At 34.3% G+C, this 24378-nt stretch overlaps 1 protein-coding gene across 6 annotated transcripts in view; it reads left to right on the forward strand.

Annotated features, from left to right (window-relative positions):
* The window catches only part of LOC115219741 (histamine H2 receptor-like), a 192131-nt gene extending 168740 nt beyond the window's left edge, over positions 1 to 23391 (forward strand). For 5 of the 6 annotated variants that reach the window (XM_029789967.2, XM_029789968.2, XM_029789966.2 and 2 more), the window contains 2 exons: positions 13364 to 13437; positions 22573 to 23391. In XM_029789967.2, coding sequence (XP_029645827.1) covers positions 13364 to 13437; positions 22573 to 23258 — 760 coding nt within the window. In that variant the 3' untranslated portion in view covers positions 23259 to 23391. The remainder of the gene's footprint in view (positions 1 to 13363; positions 13438 to 22572) is intronic. The other variant, XM_036509797.1, reaches the window with a different exon arrangement.
* Positions 23392 to 24378: the final 987 nt, after the last annotated feature.

The raw sequence follows: 24378 nt of genomic DNA on the forward strand, positions 1-24378 counted from the left end.
CTGGCACCTGTGCCGGTGGCATGTAAAAAGCACCCACTACACTCACGGAGTGGTTGGCGTTAGGAAGGGCATCCAGCTGTAGAAACATTGCCAGATCAGACTGGAGCCTGGTGCAGCCTTCTGGCTTCCCAGATCCCCGGTCGAACTGTCCAACCCATGCCAGCATGGAAAGTGGACTTTAAACGATAATGATGATAATGATGGTGACACCACATGGCTTTCATGGTTTCTGATCTTAACTGATTGAAAGTGTTATCCTGTATATTGTTTTGTCTTGGTATAAAAGATGGGCCACAGCAAATATTCTGCTCAATACCACAGATTTGCTTGTCAGTTGTTTGACCATAACTAGTTGAGCATGTCTTTTGGTGGCTGACGATATGTGCATCTCTGATCATGAGCAGTAGTGGGGGAGCATCATAGCCATGTTTTGAGAGGAATTCTTTGGGGTTTGGATAATTCACCTCTGGAAAAATGATGTTTTGGTCAACATCCTTAAACAACCCTTATTCAGGAACTATTTGAGTGGGATGGGCTACTCAACCTGAAGAAAATCCTAACTAGGCCCAGTTACAAAGTCATGTGTTGTTAGACTTTATATGAAATCACCATGTCATGCACATATGGTTGTGATGCATGAGTTTGGCATACCCTTATCAGACTGGTCGATATGAAGGGTATACTGAGCTTTGTATATTTTACCCCAGTGTCTCTTTGATGGCATGCACTGCTCTCTCATACATGCAACACACACACAGATGCCTCTCAGGTGGGCATTTCGTAGTCTTGTACTCTCAGCTATATGAATGTCATGAAAACTTGGAGCATGAGTGCCACCTTATTTGGGCCAACTCCCTTGGGATAGACTTCTTATATATGTGTGTGTGTATATATATATATATATATATACATATATATGTATCTACATTCTCGGAGTGGTTGGCATTAGGAAGGGCATCCAGCTGTAGAAACTCTGCCAGATCAAGATTGGAGCCTGGTGCAGGCATCTGGTTCGCCAGCCCTCAGTCAAAATCGTCCAACCCATGCTAGCATGGAAAGCAGATGTTAAACGATGATGATGATGACACACACATATACGTTTACTACATACGTGTATGTATATATGCATGTGTGTCTGTGTGTATCTTGTGTACCAAGACTGAATTTCACCTCCCCCACACACACGCAAAAGAATAAACAAGCAAGAAATTAAAATCTAAGCAAAACTAAGAAACATAGTTAATCCCCTCGTCAAAACCATGTGACTTATGTTTCTATCTCTGTTCCTTGTATCCCTAGAGTTACCTACCCCTGAGTATCCTACCCACGAGTTACCTACCCCTGGTGAATTCCCGTTTGAAAAGCCTTGCTCTAGTGATTGCCGTAGAAACGAATGAAGGAATCGTCACGGATTTTAGATTATTTGTTTGTTTTTGTTGTTGTTTTGTTGTTGTTCACTCCTGCCTGATGTTCATTTTGGTTCTTTTTTTTTTTGATTATTAATCTTTAGAATTTCTGCATGCCTTAGTTTCAATTTCGGAACGGAATTACTTTTGTTTTCTTACAGATTCTTCAAATATATTTTATTAATTGTATACATTTATGTGTTCCTGTCTATGTGTATCTGTGTCTATATCGTATATGTGTGTGTGTGTGTTTACATATTACAATATATTATGTAATATGTATTGCATATAATATATTAATATATAATGTGTGTCTGTATGCATGTATATTTGTTATTTGTTTATCATATTATTATTGTTATTATTATTATTATTATTATTATTATTATTATTATTATTATTATTATTATTATTATTATTATTATTATCATCATCATCATCATCATCATTATTATTACTGTTTATAATTTTTGTGTTTATAATTGTTATTGTTTTGTGTTTTTTGTAGTTCATGCTAGTCAGTTGGTTGGATGGTTGGTATAGTGATTGTCATTATTATTATTATTATTGAGTGAGAGAGCAGTGCATACCATCAAAGTGACACTGGGGTAAAATATACGAAGCCCAATATACCCATCAAGACTACCCGTCTGATAAGGGTACACCAGGCACATGCATCAGAACCATATGTTTATTATTATTATTATTATTATTAATTATTATTATTATTATTATTATTACTATTATTATTATTATTATTATTATCATTATTATTATTATTATTATTATTATTATTATTATTGTTATTACTATTAGATTAGCAAGCTGGCCAAACTGTTAGCATGCCTGACAAAGTGTGCTGAGCAACATATACCTTCAGAGTTCAAATTCCATCAAATTTGATGTTGCCTTTCATCTTTTTGTGTCAAATGAAATGAGTACCAGTTGAATACTGGGGTCGGTAACCCCATTACCCAAAATTCCTGGCCTTGTGCCTCAAGTAGAAAGAATTGTTATTATTATTATGATCATTATTATTATTAGTATTATCATTACGACAAGGCAATACCCCAGCATGGCTGCAATCTAATGACTGAAACAAGTAAAAGAATTATTATTGTGATTATTATTATTACTAGTACTACTACTACTACAAAGCAGTGCCCCAGCATGGCCACAGTCTAATGACTGAAACGAGTAAAGGAATTATTATCATCATCATTATTATTATTATTATTAAGTGGCATTTCGTCTGTCTTTATATTCTGCATTCAAATTCCACCAAATTCCTTTTGGGGTCAATAAATTAAGTACCAGTGATATATTGGTGTGAATGTAATTGACTAGTCCCCTCCCCAAAATTTCAGGCCTTGCACCCTTAGTTGATAGGATTATTATTATTATCTTTATTATCATAGTAACTGTAGTACTTGCTGAAGGTCTTGTTGACAATTGGTGGTGTCATGTCTACATTCCCATAACTTAACAGTTTGACAAAAGAGACTGATAGAATAAGTACTAGGCTTTAAAAAATGATCCAAGAGGGGATTTGTTGACCAAAACCCTTCAAAGTGGTGCCCCAGCATGGCCATAGTCAAATGACTGAAACAAGCAAAAGATAAAAGATATCACTGTTATTTGTGTGTTTGTGTTTGTATTTTGTGGTTTTTCTTGTTTCTGTGTAATTTCTGATAGTCTTAATGTCTGGTGTTTCCAAAGGGGAGAATCTTCTTGTTAGTGTTGTTGTTTTTGTGTTTATCACTGATGACATTTGCCTTTTTTTTTGGGGGGGGGGTCCTTTTTCAACACCTGGTTCACCTTTTGTTTTCTAAGTTGTTTGTTGCATAGACAGTTAAAAATTTTCGGCAATTGTATATACCTGCATTATTTGCATTGTATCATCGTTTTTATGCACCATACTGGGTTACCCTGGACACCAACCACGTCACTGCAGAACTCATTCCAATAAACATATAAAAATCACATCTCTTACATACAACATACATTTAATCACACCACAATCCATCTGAATTGCATAGCCCTAAAGCCCTATTTACACCCACTTTTACATGTGGGGTACACTTTATTGTCTTGTGGTAGAGGTAAACCATCTGTTTAACAACAGAGTCCTTCTGACCTCTTCAAACTTGTTCTTACACAAAACATTTGTCACTTAGTGGAGGTTAAAGCAATCTGTGTGCTTCTCTCTGTGAATGTCCAGTGTGAGTATGTGTGTGAAATGTGATAGCAACAAATATCTTAGATTTAGATTTGTTGCTTCTACTCTGTTATTAAGAGGTAAGTAGATACTCTCCAACAGAAAGTACCAAGTCGGATATATCATTTATGATGTTGATAGCATTGTATTACCGGATACTAACAAAAGAATTGTTTCTATTATCTGTTAAATTAAGATAATACAAATGATTAAGCATCACAATAGCTTCCTTACAGGATCTAATATGAAAGCTTCATTGTTTTTTCAGCACAAATCTCAAATGTCATCAACATTGCCTTTCGTTTTTCCAAGAATAGTTGAAAAATACATACAAATATCACCAACTATATATTAACTTGTATACCATCCATTTCATTAGTTACAAATTGTCCGTCATTTGATATTATTCTAAAAGCCCTGCTTATATTTGTTCTTCTGTCAGTGGATTTCATCAGCCAACTGAACAATGATTCTGTTTTAAAAGGTTTGTTTAGATTTGCTCGTAGATGAGTGAAGTCTGTCAGATAGTAACGAGCAGATTATTACAAATTAAATTAGGATGATGCTAATGATTAAGATCCATAATTAATCTCTTATAGAATTCAGTGTAAGAACTTTATTGTTTACTGTTTAAATTTCACCTCAGCAGTCATCAAAATAATCTTTTGTTCTTCAAGAATAGATTTTTTTTAAATAGTAAACGCAAACATTATTGAGAAATCTGTTAATCTGTGCAGTAATTATTTTATCTGCTAGAAGTCATTGGAATGATATTGTCCTAAGAGAGGCCAGCTTGTATATGATGTTATCTGAATAAATTAAGGGGTAACAAGAGATTTAATGCAAATTCAGGAAACCTCCTCTGTTGTGGGAATAATGTGTCTCTGGAAACTTACAATAATATGAAATCCCATGATGCAAAATTAACTTTTCCATTGATTTTCAAGTTATAAAATGTTAATGCATTGCAAAGGTTATTTGTACGTGTGTGAGATAATTATATTTTTGCAAATTATTAACTTAGGTGAAATGCTGAGGACCAGCCTTTTGGCTAAGAAGAAAGTGTGGATTTTAAATTACCAAAAGTTATCCAAGTTTCTGTAAAAGCTAAATATAGATTGTATCCCAAAATGAGTGGTCATGCTTACACAAAAACCACGTTATGCCAGTATAACACAGGTTATACTATAATACAGGCTATGCCAGTATAATGTATCAATTCTGGCTGATAACAATTAAAAGCCATACTTTTTCTTTTCTATTTAAAGAAGGAATTACAAATTTGTAACCTGTTCAGCAATTACTTCATCTGATAGATGCTATCTAAATAATATTGTCCTATAAGGACTATTTAGTCCTTTAGTATTTAAACAATTCATCTGCTGCTGAAATACTCTGCTTCTTTTATGTTCAAACTAGTCAGATCCTACCCTCACACTGAATCTTGGAGCAGAGACAGGTTCAGCACTTCTTCAGTTCCACTTTCAATATCATCTCTTCATCTATGCTTCTGAGTAGACAAATTTCATAAAATTTTTCATATATACATATATATATATATATTATATATATATTATATTATATATATATAAATATATATATAGATAGATAGATAGATATAGTGTTCAAATTTAGAGAAAGACAAAGACAGGTGAAGGAACAACTAGCAGGTGTATTTTGACACTCAGGAAGAATAGAAAAGTTTCTGATGTTTCAAACCAATGCTCTTCAATATATACATACATATATATATATATATATATATATATATATTTATTATATAGAAGGAGCTTCTACAGGACTAGAACTGTTTCATTCAAGAGAAATCATCAGGAAGCTTCCTGATGATTTCTCTTGAATGAAACAGTTCTAGTCCTGTAGAAGCTCCTTCTATATAATAAATTAATTTTACTCTGCTATGTATTGAGTACCTTATTTACTGTGGTTAACCCCGAATCAACCCGGGACCTACATATATATATATATATATATATATATATATTATATATATATATATATGTATGTATGTATGTATTTACATATCATGTATGCACTTTATGGCACACCATTAACCATAGTCTAAACTACTCCACCATAGCAGCCATATTCACTGTGCATTGCCTGTCCATGCATCACCACCACGCACTCTACCTAAGATGTCAGAAATTGTTATATCATTATATGTACTATATTGTTGTGTTTTGATTTTCTTTTGTAAACCCGGTGATCGAGAGTTCAAGTTACGCTCCTTGACATCGATGAACATTTGATCACATTATGCAGTGTTCTAAACTGTTTTCTTTTTTTCCTCTCTTTTTCTTTCTCCGTTCTTGTTGTTCAACAAAAGATTGTGTTTCTGTGTGGTTTGGCATGTTAGAATGTCTTTGACTTTCAGCCATTGTTCTGAGGAAAAGCATTATTATTTATTATTATTATCATTATTGTTTGTGTTGGTTTGTTTTGTATTTTACCTTCTTACTGTCCACATTTTTGGCTCTTGTGGCCAAGAAATGTAATTTTCATTTTTTTAATTCTATAATTATTATTATTATTATTATTATTATTATTATTATTATTAACCTTCGTCTGACAACCCTGTGGGACAAGTAAACGAAACCATCACCACCATCATCACCATCATCGTCATTATTAGTATTAGTATTATTCTCATTAATATTATTATTAGTATTTGTAGTAAGTTGTGCATCGTTACATTCTCAATCAGAAAGCCTTTTTAGTTAGTTCTTTCATGTATCTAGGTCTAGTCTAGTATTATACTGCTACTACTACTACTACTGCTGCTGCTGCTACTACTACTACTACTACTACCACCACTGCTACTACTACAACTGACATGGCAACTAGTATGAGTACCACTACAGCTGCTGTTGTTACTGTTATAGCTACTATTGCTGTATGACAAGTACTACTACTACTACTACTACTACTACTATTATAGTACTATTACTATTACTACTACTACTACTACTATAGTACCACTACTACTACTATTATAGTACTACTACTACTATAGTACCACTACTACTACTACTAGTACCACTTCTATTACATAGCAATTGCTACTAATACTATTACTACTACTACTACTACTACTACTACCACCATAGCACTACTATTATTACTACTACCACCACCACTACATTGCAACTATTACTACTTCATTACTACAGCTACTACATAACTAGCTGCTATTACCACTACTACTACTATACTACTACCGCTACTACTACTACTACTATTACTAATGTTGTTGTTGTCAAGGCAGTGCAGGTAACATTAGTAGTAGAATTCTCAGGTTAAAATCTCATTGCATCTACCTTTCTGATTCATAATACTGAGTTCAGATCTTGCCGTGGTCTGTTTTTCACTTTTATCTCTCCAGGGGCAGACAAAATAAATACTTTTTTTTTTTTTGTTTTTTCTAGCTTTGTCAGAAAAGGAAGGTTGGTATCCATGACCCTTTTAAGGGTCACTGAGACTGGTACAGGGAAAAGTGTATATTAGCCTAAGACCAAGAACCTGACCTCAATGCCTACACCTGAATAGAATCTCCTAAAGACATTTAAGGGTCAGCTTGTGATGTCACACCATAAAGGGCCAGGATGTAATGTTAAATGATAAAGGCAGTTAAGGATCAGGTTATAATGACAAAACCATAAGGGCAATTAAGGGTCTAGGTGTGATGTCAAATCAACAAGAATCCCAAGGGATAGTTTGTGATATCACACGATAAAGGCACTTTATGGGCCAGGTTTTGATGTCACCTTGTAAAGGCACTTAAGGGTTAGCTTGGAATATCACACATTGAAGGTACTTAAGGGTCAGGTCATCATGTCACACCAGGTTGGGTAATTCTGCCACTCAAATACAGGGTTCAGCAGAAAACCCTTTGAACTAAAAAAAATTTTATTTTTGTTATTGTACTCATTTAAAAACCATCAGACTTCCTTAACAACCTTGTATTATGAAAAAAAAAAAAAGAAACCGGCTTCAGTTAATTCAGTCATAAGCTCAATACCCCGTAGATGTACCTACTCTATATCTCTAGTCAATTAAGATCCTCGTTAAGACACAGGTTCAAAAATTGTGGACATATTTGTGATGTTTGTTTTTCTTACATTGCATTGAATTCCTCAACTGTTTCTATTTTTTCTTTGATTTTGGTTTGGTTCCTGGCCATTGTGGCGTTGACTCACAAACTGAGCATGAATCTGACCCAACCTGATTTCTAAAGAATTCCAAATTCTTCTTTGCCTTTTGTTCTTTTGAACCCAGACTGATGCCTTGTCTTTGTTGTCCAGATTCTCACAAAAGGATTAATCAACAGATCCAGAACCAGCTTCTCGCAGTCAAACTCTGAATTGCCAGAAAGCTGCGAGGCACCCCACTCTCACCCACTTCATTTTCTCTCTCTTTTGCAATATTTTACAATCTTGACTGAGACATCCTTTCCTTTTCTGAACTTTACAACTCTGTAGCATCATCGACCAACACCACCACACGAGCCTCCACCACACCATCACCACCACCACATGAGCCTCCACCTCCACCACGACCCCAACCATGTGGTTTGGCTGCATACACCTTAACCGCACAGCCTTGTCTGTACTGACATGAAGTCTTATCTCAATACTGAATCCAGAAAAAAAGGGGGGAGAGTGTGGTGGGAAAGAGAAAATGATTCCAGTTCTGGTTTTGTATTATATTCATTAATCCCAAAATGATAATGGAAAAAAACAACAACAAAAAAACAAAAAACAGCAGGATTTGAACTCAGAAATACAGAGAGCTGAAATGAATAACTGCATGGTCTTTATCCCACAGCTCTGATCACTCTGCCAATAATTTATCTTAGATAATACATTAAACTAAATATCGCATGGCACCAATGCACATTATATCATTACCCCCACACACACACACACATACACACACTAAACTAAATACCATGCAATATCCTACACCACATGAGGCATAGCTGTATGATTAAGAAGTTTGCTTCCATACCACATGGCTTTGGGTTCAATCCTACTGTGTGGTACCTTGGGCAAGTGTCTTCTATTACAGCCCCCCTCCCCCGCCCCCCACCCATCATGTTGTTCAAAGCCTTGTGAGTGGATTTAGTAGGTGGAAACTGAAAGAAGCCCATCATGTATCCGTAACAAAAGGCAGTAAGTTATTCCCCACCTGATATTTATTTATATGAATGTGTGTGTATGTTTGTGTCTTCTTGTCTTCCCATTGCATGGTAGCTTGTAAATGAGTTTCCCTGTCATACAAGCAGTGTTGTTCATTCCGAATATTTAGCAAAAACACGTCTGATCGTGGGAAACTGTTACCTTACTCGGAAACAAGTGAGGGTGGGTGACAGCGAGAGCATCAGGATGTAGAGAATTAGCCTCAGTAAACTGGGTGAAGAAACTTCACATCTGACCCATGCCTGCATGGAAAACTGGACGTTAAAACAACGTTAATGATGATCATGATTAAGATATACCACAGTCCACACCATACCACCTCACATACCACACACTGCCATCATCATAAAAAACTTATCTCTTTCTTCATCTTCCCAATTTCCTTCATTCCATTCTGCTATCACAAGTCTTCTACTCAGCATCTTGAGTCTGGTTATTCCAAGAATTAAACTCCCTCAACCCATCTGCCTTGGTTTTTCATAACTTCCTTTTCTTCCTTCCTTTTTTTATTGTTATCAGCTTGATCTTTACAGTTCTCAATAACCAAAGTTTTCTCATAAAAATAATATAAAAACAAAAAAAGAAGTAAGAAATTCTCAGCTCCGTCTTTGTGCTGTTATATTTCTTCTCTCTTGAAGTCTTGTGTTCTTCTGATGTTGTTTTCTTCAAGTGTGTGTTTATTCAATTAACACTATTTTCATCCTACATGCCTGTTTGTCTGTCTTTCCCTCTCAAATTAAAATAAACAGTTTTCTTAGATTGTTGATAAAAAATAAGTAAAACATAAGGCAATAATTAACAGTAATTATATATTTATTTATGACATCTATAACGAGTTTATTATTATTTAGACTTCCATTCCTTGACCTAGTAGTTTAATTTTGTTCTTGACTTATACAAACACACATGTGCATTTATATATATATACATACACACACACATATATATATATATACATATATGTATGTATGCATCTATACATGTGTGCGTATTTATTTATATATATAATGATGATGTGGGTGAAAATAGAGTTCTTGAAATAGAGAGTGAATAGATACATATATGATGTAATTACAAATTCTTAGAATATACATTGTTATTCTGAGTTTCCTACTTAATTAAGCAACTAATTGTTTCTTCGTTAATTTATTTTATCAGTTTGAGTTAGGGAAACTTCAAATATACACAGAGATATTACATTATTTCTCTGCAGAGATATGGGTGTTTGTAAGGGGTGCAACTCATAATAGATTTATGAATTAGGATATTTCTCTGTGAATGAATTGATGAAATGGCTGTTAAAATTTAAAGACTAGAAATGAAATTGAAATAAAGGATTAAATAATGAGATTGCAAATGATACAGGGAGGAATAATATGTTAGAAGAGGTCTGAGACAATGCCAGGTACACTATTGATTCTATGTATAAATGAAGATACGCAGGTCTATTTTTTACCAACTCAGATATTCCTTACATGCAGTTATAAGCCCAATGCGTCTTTGTATTACGTTAAGAATACATGAGCGCATGTGGGATACTCACACACTTATACTTAATCGTCGATGTATGTTCATGGAACATGTGTGTATTCATATGCATACAGATATGTGTGTATACATGTGTGCTTTCAAAATGTATATAATCTATTATCAGGCAGTCAGATAGACAATAACGTTTTTGCTTTTTCTTTTATTTTCTATATTCTAATTTTTGGCTTTCATCATTAATTTAATTATCTATTTTATTATTTATTTGATTTTACTTTTTAACTTTTATCCCTTTTAATTTAAATTATTTTTTTGTCCTTTTTCCATACTAACAAAAGGAAAGAATTTAATTTAATTTTTTTATGAGTTGCACCCTTTACTATATTTACATCCCAATTTTCAATCAACAATTCAGTGGAAACTCAGAGTAACATCTATAATCTATAAGTGTTTACATATATATATATATATGTATGTATATATATATATATATATATATATATATATATATATATATATATATATATATATATATATATATGTATGTATATATATATGAAATAAAATGAAAAGATGGATACGCAACTCTTAACGGTATCTAAATATTTATAAAAAAAGTTATACAGAAATGATTATATAAGCATGATTAAGCAGAAAACGGATAATCAGGAAAGCAAAAGTTCATTTGCTTAATTATGTTTATACGTCTGTTTAACACCTGCTCGTCCATCTTTTCTATTATTATACTTTTATTTGCTTGACCGGCACATTACCTGTTGCCAACTCTTGTTTGCCTGGATTCCATCTCCTTTTGTTTAATGTTGGATTGAGGTACCTGGTCCGGTCTGAGCACTAACTGTCTGTATCCATTATACACTTTTGACTTATTCTTATCCATTATATAAACACAAGGTGTGAGAGGTCTCTGAGGACATATGCGGTACTTCAATAAATCAATTCTAATGTCAAATTCTGGCAAAAATCTAGTGAACTTTTATTAAAATTTGTGCACTTCTCAGTAAGCTTTCTTATGAGATTATTCTATGAATCTGCCTTCAGCTTCAATGCAGAACCAGAATCGTTGACACACCTGATCTAAATGATCTTTATTCATCTCACACATCACCTGGACAGCAACAGATTTCATTGAAGCTATGGTATTGTAAAGATGTTGATAAGTTTTCCTCTCAACAATGCCCTAAATGTAGTAATCCATCAAATGTAAACCTAGCAAGTTTGGAAACCACTAGTTTGGTATTATATACCTTTCATCCATTCTTTGGGAGAAGGTACTGAATCTTGTTAAGACACTTGTGGTCTTCCACTACATAATGCTTCCCTACGGAACTTAACTTCTCCAACACCTCAATGTATCCAGCAGTATTAATTCTGAGACCCCATGGAAGATGTGAGGTGGCATGGTATGACTTTTGACTCTGGGGTCATTAAAAGGACATGTACATAACCATCTGTCAGTTCCCTTGTTAGAGTTTTGGTGTTTGTCAAAGATTTTCTGCCACGTTCATGAGGTTTTTTAACCTTGTTAACTAATTGCTCATCATGCATCAGTTTTCCTGTATCTTTGTAAATATGAACTGACCCCTCCTCAGCCTCAGCAATTTATATTGAATGTCCTCATGCACTGCAGTTCCAATAGTCGACTCTGACACCTGAAGTTCTTTGACGTTGGCCTTCATTGATTTTCCAGAATCCTCATGGCACATAAAAAGCACCATCCAAACGTGGCTGATACCAGTACCCACTGATTGGCTCCTGTGCCGGTGGCATGTAAAAAGCACCCACTACACTCTCAGAGTAGTTGGTGTTGAGAAGGGCATCCAGCTGTAGAAACTCTGCCAGATCAGATTGGTGTCTGATGCAGCTGCTGGCTCTCCAGACCTCAGTCAAACCGTCCAACCTATTCCAGCATGAAAAACAGATGTTAAATGACGATGATGATGATCGTCATCATCATTAATGATTTGAACCTGATGAAGTGCAGTGTTTTTGCAGTGTCTGAACATCAATAATGTTTTTTTATCACTCTGACACTGTTGAAACATTTTTTCCAGAAACTTCCAATTCTATTTGAACTCTGTACAAAAAGATCTTACACTATTATATTACTTTATTGCTCACAGGGGGGCTAAACATAGAGGGGACAAACAAGGGAATTAAGTCGATTACATCAACCCCCAGCATGTAACTGGTACTAATTTAATCGACCTTGAAAGGCAAAGTCGACCTTGGCAGAGTTTGAACTCAGAACGTAAAGACAGACGAAATACCACTAAGCATTTCGCCTGACATGCTAACAATTCTGCTAGCAGACTGCCCTAGGTTTTCCAATATTTAGGAAATCGTAAGGCAATGAGATGGCAGAATTGTTAACAGACCAGAAAAACTGCTTAGTGGTATTTTGTCCATCTTTACGTTCTGAGTTCAAATTCTACTGAAGTCAATTTTGGCTTTTATCCTAATGGGAGTTGATATAGTAAGTACCAGTTACGCACTGGGGTTGATGTCATTGACTCCCTCCATCCTCCAGAATTGCTGGTCTTATGCCAATATTTGAAATCAATATTTTGAAAGTTGGCAGTTTCTAAACCATTGTGTTCCTCAAATATGGCAACAATGTACGCAAGCTTTTTCACTTTTTGCATTAGTGCTTCATCTGCCATGGGGAATCTGAAAGAAATTAAACCCTTTAATTGGTTTTAAGAAGAATATATTGATAATTAATTGTTCTGTTCTCAAACACCCCTCACACCTTATGTGTATATACATAAATATATTCCTTAAGGATTGGTAATAAATGTGTATGTGAGTATACAGACATATATATATATATATATATATGTATATACATATAATATGCATATACATATATCTATTTTGCAAAGATTCTTCTTACTCATGCTAGAATTCATATTTCCATATTTGGTATTGGATCTCTAATCTGTGTTCTACTAGTTCTTGCTTTTCTTTCTTGTTTTTTTCTTTTTCATGTATGTTCTTATATTTGTCTACAGGCAGGAAGATATCCCTGTGGAAGCTAACCGCAGTTTCTCCATTCCCTACTTATGGACACGTGGTATTGGACTTGGTAAATTTTGTCCCTCTGTCTGTTTGCATTCTATGTCCGAAATACATCCTATGATGACTTTTCTTTTGTTACATAGAATTATTCAAAAATCAAAATAACAAATTTTTTCCCCAAACTTATTATCATTATTATTATTATTATTATTATTATTATTATTATCATTATTATTATTATTATTATTATTATTATTATTATTATTATTATTATCATTATTATTATTATTATTATTATTTTTTTATTATTATTATTATTATTATTATTATTATGATTATTATTATTATTATTATTATTATTATTATTATTATTATTATTATTATGTTAATCTGAATTTATCTCAAAGCTAAAAATCATTTTTGCCTTCAAATTCAGTCTCTGGCTTTTTGTATTTATTTTATTATTTGCTGTCTCGCATCAGTGTTGCCATATGAGCATCGGTGGGTAGGATAGATTTACAAATTCAAGCACTTGTGTGTTCAATAACTTATTTTTTCATTTCATACCAAGATTTTATTATTTCTACTTCAAACCTTCCAAACAGTAACTAAAATCAGAACGAAACCAGTTGTCAGCCAGGCAAACTGGTGTAAGCAGATTTATATGCCTTCCTTATGTATGTAAAGCAAAGCCTTTGTGTGCTTGGCCCACTTGTTTAAAAAACAGCAGCCAGATCTCCTAAGTGTCACATACATAAGTGCAAAAATGGAAGGATAATAGGATTTTAAACACATTGTATGTGAACAAGGATGGATGGTCATGGCTTTTCTTCTCATTTCTTTTCATGTGGATGATATTGTTCTATTATCTAAATTCTAAACAATTATGTTTCTCTACACCAACAAATGTACAATCTTGTATATCTATTTAATGATTTTCCTAAAGCTATTTCTATCAAATGAGTGTTTTGCTGATGAGGTCAGAATAAAACTGAAACAAACCTGAGGTTTAATCTTGTACTTGCCTCACAAACAAAAATTATATTAATTATTAGAATAATCATGTTTTTATCTTCACTGTGTACTTATTTCTACCTGTTTTTTTTTTTTTTAATCTATTATGCATTAGATATGTTAGCAATAACTTTTCTGCAATGTTGGATTATTCTGTTATGCCACAATGGAAAATACGATTTTGATGATGATTTTCATTTGCTTTTTACATCTGAATTATTTCTTACCATTTCTTTACCAGCAACAGATTCTACATAAATTAATACTGGGAGAGTTAAGGGGAGGGGATTAAGGCAACAAACTGGCGGAATCGCCAGTGTCTGTGTGTCCCCATAGGGTTTAATAATACAATGATTCCAATATTAGTTTCATCACTTGGTTTTTAATACCAAATTCTTGCAAACTAGTTTTAACATGTTTTTAACCATCAAAATGTACTATTTTGATGGAGTCATTCATTAGTCACTAAACCATTGTATACCATATTGGTTTTGTATGATGTTGTTATAATTGTCGTGAATTATACTTTTTATATATTCTGTACTATTGTTATGGGCAAAGAAAACCAATTGCTGGGGCTAAAATAAAAGATGGCAAACCGCTAAACAGTGAGCAGTAGGAAGAAAACCTAGATTGAAATAGATTCACAGGGAAAGTTCTTTTAGGGGCCAAGAAGTATACACCACACTGCAGGGAAATATGGTCACCCAAATGTTCCACGTTCAATACCCACTAAAGGCAACAGTACAAAAACAGCAAAAGGCATGACCTTAGTGGGCCAGGCTCTCTTAGAGTGTCTCAAAACACTTGGTGGATGGAACAGATCAAAACACTTGGTGGATGGAAGTGCCTCCTCCAAAGATTTCTCTTGCTGTCTGCTCACCACATTGTGAATTTTCAATTCAGTTTTACACTTCTCTTACAGTTTTCATTATTTTACCTATTTCCAACCATTTTACTAATTTATCATTTTTAAAAGACAGATTCCCTCTCTTTCATTTTTATTTTGATTTAAAAAATAATTTTTCTCATAAGAACTGCATCTTAATTTAATTATATTTTCATTATTCCAACCAAATGTTTTCTGAAAAGAAAAAAAATAAGTTGGGGTTGCTGTGTACCTATCTTGAATTATTTTTATAATTCTTTGAATATAAAATTAACTCTGTTCCCATGATGGGTATTTAATGATTTTCTTTCCATGAACTGATTTCACCATTCTGTTTGCCAGTGTGGCCAGTAGTATCACTGTTCTAACTGTGTGTGGATAACAGTTTTATTGCTCTTCTAAATGATGTGTGGCCAACACTAATCCTATTCTAGTGTGCAGCTAATTGTATCCTTTTCTTTTCTTTTTTGTAGCCACCACTGTTCGTTTTAGAGTTTGTGCCCAACATTATCACCATTTTAATTTGTGACCAGAACTTTCTCTTTTCTAGTTTATAGACACCATTCTTGCATCTCTAGTTTAAATGCAGCACTATGTTTTCTTTCTAATTTGTAACCAAAGCTATCCTTTTCTAGTTTGTTTCCAGCACTGTCTGTTTTCTAGTTTGTGTTTGGTACCAATCCCTTATCTAGTTTCTGTCCATCTCTTTCACTTCTCGAATATCTATCAGTTTTCCAGCATTATCACTTTTCTACATAGTGACCAGCATTATCACTTACCTAGTTTACAGAACAATCATTTTTCTACATCTTTGTCACTTGATATGTGGCCACCATTATATCACTGTTCTAATGGGTACCAAGCACTAATTAATTTTCAGGTTATGGATAACACTTATTTCTGTGGCCTCTGCTACCATTCTTCTAGTGCAGTTGTGGTTCTCAAACAGCTCCGGCTCAGGACCTCCACTCACTGAATACATCATTATCATCATCATCATCGATTAACGTCCGCTTTCCATGCTGGCATGGGTTGGATGGTTTGACTGGGGTCTGGGAAGCCAGGAAGCTGCACCAAGCCCAGTCTGATCTGGCAGTGTTTCTACAGCTGGATGCCCTTCCTAATGCCAACCACTCCATGAGTGTAGTGGGTGATTTTTACATGCCACCGGCACAAGGGCTAGAGGATGCTGGCAACAGCCACGATCGGTTGGTGCTTTTTACGTGCCACCACCACAGGAATCACAACTACAATTTCCATTTGATTTTCCTTTTGATGTTGATACCCTCTTCATCAAGTATGTGCTGCTTTTAAATATTTTGGGTGGACTAGCAATCTCTATGTGGAATTTTTATGGAAATTACCAAAGAGAAAGTTCACCTTTTATGATAAGATTATATTTCTTTGGCTGGATGCCATAGAAACCAAGCCAAAAAGAAGCGTACAAGTAAGACGCATTCCATTCCATCTCCAAATAAGATCTGATTTAGATCATGAGGGCACACCCAACCCATACTAGCATTGAAAGTGGGTATCAAAAGGAAGAAATGATGATGATGATGATGGTCTCTGGCATGTCATCAATCATGTTTGTGTTCACTGATAACAATGCCCCGTTGTAGTGGATGTGAGAATTAATGTAGATAAAAGCATTTCTCTGATAGTCATAGATATAAGAAAATCTTCAATAGACATTCAGTGAAAGTTTCCTACAGTTGCTACTCTAATATGAACAACATCATTTCATGTAAGCCATTCCAGATGCCTAGCACAGACTACTTCAGGAATGCAAATACATGCCCACTAAACCAGACATGCATGGTTAGCTCAGTCATCTACAAAGCAGAGGTCACCTCCATTCTGCCAAATAAGGGAACCTAAAGAAGATCTACACTGGACTGTGTGAAAGTGACTTCAAAATATAGATACACCAATCACAAGTCTTCTTTTGAGCTTGTAGACAAAATGAAAAGCACAAAGTTAGCAAACCATATATAGAACCTGAAGAGCAGCAATATATGACACACACCTTCAAGTGGAGCATTATAAAAAGATCTAAGCCAGTGGTGAATCAAGAAAGTGCTGGTTCTGTATAGCCAAAAGAACATCTTTATTAGATCAAAGAACTCGAGGCCAGGAACTTTTACAAGATATGTGCATCTTGACAAGTTTCTGTTATCAAACCTGAAGATGCATCCCACCCCACTGAAATAGAGATACAGAACTGCACTCTTCAAAATTTGCACTAAGAATAAGGACAAGGTAAAGTTATGACCTGCTTTTATAGCAAGTTAATGCTGGTAGTTTATCCAGTTCCCCTCCAACTTTTAGTTCATGCAATTCAAAAACTGTAGTATTTATGAGATGTCCCAATATACATTTATACAGATGGATGTATATACATACATATATATATATATATATATATATATATATATATATATATATATATATATATTATATATATATATATATATATATATATATATATATATATATATAAATACATATGTATATATATATATATATATATATATATGGAGTGTCAACTTGTCTTAACACATATCAGTGTTACCATAAATTTGTTTTATTTGTATCCACTGAGTTAAATATCATAACTGGACTTAAGTCTTAACTGTTACTATATGAGTCTTAAATTAATATCAGTATTGTAGATATTTATGACTGTAAGTTTTGTATATCTTATGAGATTTAATGCTGTTGTTAAACCTGCGTCATAGCCCTACAGAATATAAGGAGGCAAGTCTCTATTCATTTTAATCTTACCTGTAAAGGCTGTGATATCATTATGGCAGTTTAAGAACCATAGATAAATTATATATTTGTTTTATGTTTACTTAGTGAAAATGTCATAATTAAAGTTATACTCAGGTCATATTTCAAACTATATTGTAAGTGTGTAGTATGTCTTAGCTGTAGTTTTTAACCCTTTCGTTACTGTATTTATTTTGAGATGCTCTGTGTTTATTTTAATTATTTTAAATATAACAAAGAATTTAGTAAAATAACTTAGTTATCATTCAGCTAGTGTTAATACCATAAATTGTGACTAAGGTTTGGTGGAAGATTTTAATCAGAACTTATGAAAACAAGACATTTGTACAACAGAGCCAGAGATGGTTTCAACCAGGTTGGTAACGAAAGGGTTAATATCATAAATGACTTTGCTTTGCATGTCACATATATCAAACTCTATGACTAGTATCATTGAAAGATTTTAACTATATATTTTGTATCACAACTGTAGTGTTTAATGTTGTAGCTGACTTTGTGCTATACAACACACACACACACACACACACACACACACACACACACCTTCTCAGATTCATCTTCCTCTTCTTCATATAATTTATTCCTTTTCTTCCTATATTTCTCTTAAATGGAAATGCTTACTAGTAAGCACCTACTTCAGATTGTTATAAAGGTGCATTTTGGTGGCGCTACAAAATATTTCACCATATTGCTGTTTTTTTTTTGTTTTTTTTTGTCTTCATGGCATTCTGATAAATTGGTTCTGCCATGTGCTGTGAAGGAAAAAATTTGCACTGGGCATAGAAGGAAACTAGTAAGTTTTAAAATTGTAATGAAATAACTCAAAATGAGTTAGAAAATTACTATTTTGAAATCTCACGACGTGAGATATTCATCAACAGTACTTTGTAGTAAAGATTGTTCACCAACATAACATGGTAGTCCTGGTTTAGGACAAATGTTCCTGTAATTTAACCCCAGGAGACATCATCTCCAGCTGGCTATATGACATGATCTCTGCACCCACATTTTCAAACAAGCGGGTGCTAGATTCCCTTGTTCAAAAATATAAGGACACAGATTGTGTCGTATAGCCAGCTGGAGACGATGTCTCCTGGGGATAAGTTACAGCAACATTCGTCCTAAACCAAGACTGCCATGTTACGTTGGCAAACAATCTTTATTACAAAATGAGTTATAATGGATATCAATGAAATAATTATAAACTAAACAATCAGCAATTTGCTAACCAAATTCTTTTAGATTTTTTAAAATCATAAATATAAAGCAATTTTTTTTTTATCATATATATAAAGTAATTACAATTTGAGTCTTAAGTGTAGTATTTATGTCATAACCTTGTGCTATTAGTTATATATATCTTAATTAAACAGCTACTACAATGTGTAACATAGACATATACTGGTACGTTACTAATGAAATTCTTGATTTAATAAGATTATCTTCACCTGTAAATGATGCACCATAATTACCAAATGGTAATTAAAACCATCTCCACATGGGAAGAGGAGATAACCCCAAGATTCAAGAATTCTCTAAAATTAACATGCCACAAAGGAAAAGTGCAGGCATATTGTCTGGAGATAAGAGGACAATCTTAGACATATTTCTCGCTTAATAGTCTTCATCAGCACAGCAGTTGTTTGAGCTTATCTCCAGCAGCCAGAGGAGTTAGACCAGTGGTTCTCAGCTAGGGTTCACATGGCCCTTAGGGGTCCATGTAACATGTTGCCACAATTTATGCGCAATGAACTGATTATACTAGTCCGATACACAAAATATTTTAAACAGCTCTTTTTTATACAATCGCTATTAATATCTAATTATAAAAAGGGGTTCTTAAACATCAAATGGCTAAGGGGGCTTGTCCAAATAAAATAGAGACCAAAAGGGGTCCATAGATAATAAAATGGTTTGAGAACCACTGATTGAGACTCATAGCAACATGCCAGTCTTTGTCTGTTATTCAAACACATGCCTTTGGCCATTTCTGAGTTATTCCCTTTTAGCTCGTTTTTGGTGATATTATGATGTGTCTTTAACTATTGAATTTTTGTCATAGCTGTAGCGTTGGAGTCATAAATGTAGCGTTGGAGTCATAAATGTAGCGTTGGAGTCATAAATGGATGTAACTTTGTGATGTAGAGGTAGCAGTTTGGTAAAGTTGTTTTCTGTTACATGTAGTCTGAATGTTTACTGGTGTTCAATTACTTTCACTCTGGATGGCGATTGCTTTGTTGTGTTTCAATGCTAAGATGCTTCAGCCAGGCATTGTTTTATATGAACCGTAGAAGAAAAAAAAAAGAAAAAAAAGAAAACAAACAAACAGGTGCTTTGAATGAAGTTTTTGTTAATTATTCATATATTTATTTGTATTTATGCTTGTGCCTTCTCTTGCCATTAGACAGTATGTGGCAACTGTAGGTGTATGTATAATATGTGTGTGCGTGTGTGTGTATACACACACACACACACACACACACACACACATATATATATATATATATATATATATAATATATATATATACATATATATATACATACATATATGTATGTATGTATATATATATATATATATATAATAGGAAAGAGCATATACATACGTGTTGTACATCACTGTAGTCTCCATGTGTGTGTGTGTGTAGGTATGTGTATAGATATGAACATGTGTGTATGTGTGTGTTTGTGTAATCAGTGTTGCTATGTCTGCTTTCCATGCTGTCTTGGGTTGAATGAGACTTTTTGCAGTAGTCTTCTGCATCCAGATGCCTTTCTTGTATGTTGATTACAGTGATATACATTAGGAGTTGTTGATGTTGTTGTTGTTATTGTTCAGCCCTAGGTCAGTGCTCATCCCACAGTCCTGTAATCATGTGTTCCCCTTTGACCATCCCTATTTTTTTTTTATTGTTGAGCATTGAGTGTCCAAGATTACATTAACTAATAACTGCTCCCCTTTTCAAGATGATAAACTGTAATTTAAGGGTGACTTTGCTGCTATTTCTAGAGCATCAATTAACCATGTGGGAGCTTTGTTGTTGGCTTGTACCTACTGTAGCCATTTACTTTTTCAAGTATTTTTTGTTGTAATTATTGTAAATCTGTTGATATATGTTACATTTACTAAACACACTCAGCTTTGTTACATAAACAGATTTTGTAATTAAACCTCTGGGCTCTCTCTGCAGGATGAACCTGAGATCAGCTGGACTAGTTTCACCCGGTTATTGCCATCTCATCTACTACATCTAATCCTATCCATCCTACAGAGAAAGCAAGCTGTTTACTTATTATTCACAAAAATACCATGCATAATAATCCTCAATTTTATTCATTTACGTCATAATACAGTCCACTGGTAGAGGGTGCTGATCCTTTCATTACCAAAATCCAAATTAAATAGAGTTTCAATGGATTATTAAAATAATAAAGAATTTAGTCGAGTAACTTAGTCATTATCAAACTGGTATTTAAGGCAGTGAACTGGCAGAATCGTTAGCAAGCCAGGTGAAATGCTTAGCGGTATTTCGTCTGCCATTACGTTCTGAGGTCAAATTCCACCGAGGTTGACTTTGCCTTTCATCCTTTCGGGGTCGATTAAATAAGTACCAGTTACGCACTGGGGCCAATAAAATCGACTATCCCCCTCCTCAAAATTTCAGGCATTGTGCTTATAGTAGAAAGGATTATTAAATTGGTATTTGAAACATCAATTAACTTGAAATCTTGAAGGAAGATTTGAATTTTGATCACTTCAACCATTTTGTTTCGATTAATTTTTGAATTCTGAAAATAATGAAGAATTCAGTAAAATAACTTTGTTGTTTGTTATTTACATTATTTACATTTGACGCATATTTGGCCTCATCTTGTTTGTTGTAAACACAACATTTCGGCTGATCTACCCTCCATCCTTCATCAGGAAAATATTAGATTTATAAACCCTAAAATTCACTCCATAATTGCCCACGGGCATATGGTGTACTGGTTAAAAGCACGGGCTACTAACCCCAAGATTCCGAGTTTGATTCCAGGCAGTGACCTGAATAATAATAATAGTAATACTAATATCAAAAAATACCTTAGGAACGAGAACCCAGCTTCGAAATTTCCCCCAAGACACCTGATGAAGGCTGGAGGGTACACCAGCCGAAAAGTTGTGTTAACAACTAACAAAATGAGGACAAATATCCGTCAAATGTAAATAGTGTACATAATTCCTCATTTCTTAAATATAGAACTGAACTTTGTTGTTATTAAGATATGTATTTGGAACAGAAATTAACTTGAAATTTTGAAGAAAAGTTTAATTTAGTCCATTTTAAAACAGGAAGATTTTTGCATTGTAGAAGCAGGAGTGGTTTGAGGTGAGTTGGTATCTAAAGGGTGAATATGTCACTGAAATTCAGTGCTGAGGTATAATTGTCAGTGTGGGAATAAAATGTGTTTGTTTAATAAATGCTATTTGCCCTAACTCTGGTTTTCCTTTCTTCCATTTCAGATACGATCCATGAAAATTCCTCACCGCACATGTTCCGCCTTTTTAATTCGCTTAAAACTGCAGGGAACGGAAGCAAGCCACGTCAAGGTTCCGTTGCAAGTATTCAGTCAATCAACAGCATCCCTGTTAATCAAATAAACTTTAAAGGTAGCTCCGTCATTAAAAAGGATGGTTCCGTAGTCATTATGAAAGACGGCAAAATCGTGTGTGTACGTCAAAACCCTAGCCATAAAAAACTGTCCGACAGTTCGAATTCTTCAAGTTTTGAAGAGAAAAGACCCTCCCTTGCAAGCATCCCCAGTGGTTCGGCATTCAAGTTCAACATCGGAGATTTCTCGACTCTGGATGAATATTCTGAAGAAATCGATGATTCCGACTCTTTAAATACATCTGACTCCTACGGCCAATTGAAAGACGCGCAACATAACAAAAAATTCTCTTTAGATAGCATCGGCGAAAATGAAAGTGAGGATCAAGTTTTCATCTGTCCTGACGCTGAACAAGACTCTTACAGGGAAAGTTCTGGAAGGCAAAGACTGAGATTTAATATAGATGAAGATATGTCTCAAACAAATCATGATGGAGGCGATAGAGATAGTGGGAGCTTAAGGGAGGCCATATCCCAGTCTTTAAGTTCAGAGAACACAGCACCTGACAGCACAACTTCCAACGGTTATCTCCATTAACAAAAAATACCCCCCCCCCAAAAAAATGCCAAAAAAATTTTAAACTGTTATTATTGTGTTATTGTGTGTCTTAATTTATCCAAAACTGTAAACAGCCATGAAGAAAAGAAAGAAAGACCAAAAAAAAAAGAAATAAGCAAGAGAAAAAAACGGAATCCTTTATTTGTGTCTGTCTATCTAAAGTGGCTGAGTCTTGTTTAAAAGTTCTTGAAACGCCAGCAATTCTTAGATATTTTCTATCTTTCAGTATGTAAACCTTAACCCTAACCCTAACTGGAGTGTTGCTTCTAATTTACCTGCCCTTGCCTCTACTTAACTGTTGCCGAATTCACCAGATGGCATTCAAGATTGCAGCAGTGCTTTTTGAAGATTTTTTTTTATAATTCTGAAAAGACCAAAGAAAAGAAAAAAAAAAAAATTCCACATTTTTTTTTATTTGTTTTCGTTGTTTTAATTGGACGATTTGACTCTCATCCTGTCTGTAAGTTTCACATCAGCTTCAACTGTACCACCATCATGTACATGCAACTCAGCATTCTAGAAGAGTGCACAGCATTGTTTCTAAGAGTACAGCATTATGAAATGCAGCAGCATCAGTTTTGCATTGCTTTTTCGGGGTTTGGTTTACTGTTTCTGGTGTTATTCCAGTGCTTCATCTGTTACGTAGACCACATCCAGTTTGAGATGATGTGTTATCTTGTTGCGTGGTGTCTATGTTATCTGATTGGTATCAAGTGTTTCAGTGTAGAATGTGGTGTTTCCCATGTGTTACGTAATTGGTGTGGCTTGTTTTACTACCAAATACTGAAGACGTAGATCATATTACGTATAGGGTTGTACTTTATTAGACCTTTTGCGGCAGAGGTCTGTTATGCATATTCAAAATTCCATTATCCTTAACTGCAGAAAGCAGATCAGATTTATATACCAATTTATCTGAAAATTACTATTTTTAAATCTCACAACAAGAGATTTTCAGCAACAGTACTTTGTAGTAAAGATTGTTTGCCAACATAACATGGCAGTCCTGGTTTAGGACGAATGTTGCTCTAATTTAGCCCCAGGAGACATCGTCTCCAGCTGGCTATACGACATGATCTGTGTCCTTATATTTTCGGTG

This window comes from Octopus sinensis, linkage group LG15 (assembly GCF_006345805.1).
Source record: "Octopus sinensis linkage group LG15, ASM634580v1, whole genome shotgun sequence".
Lineage (NCBI taxonomy): Eukaryota > Metazoa > Mollusca > Cephalopoda > Octopoda > Octopodidae > Octopus > Octopus sinensis.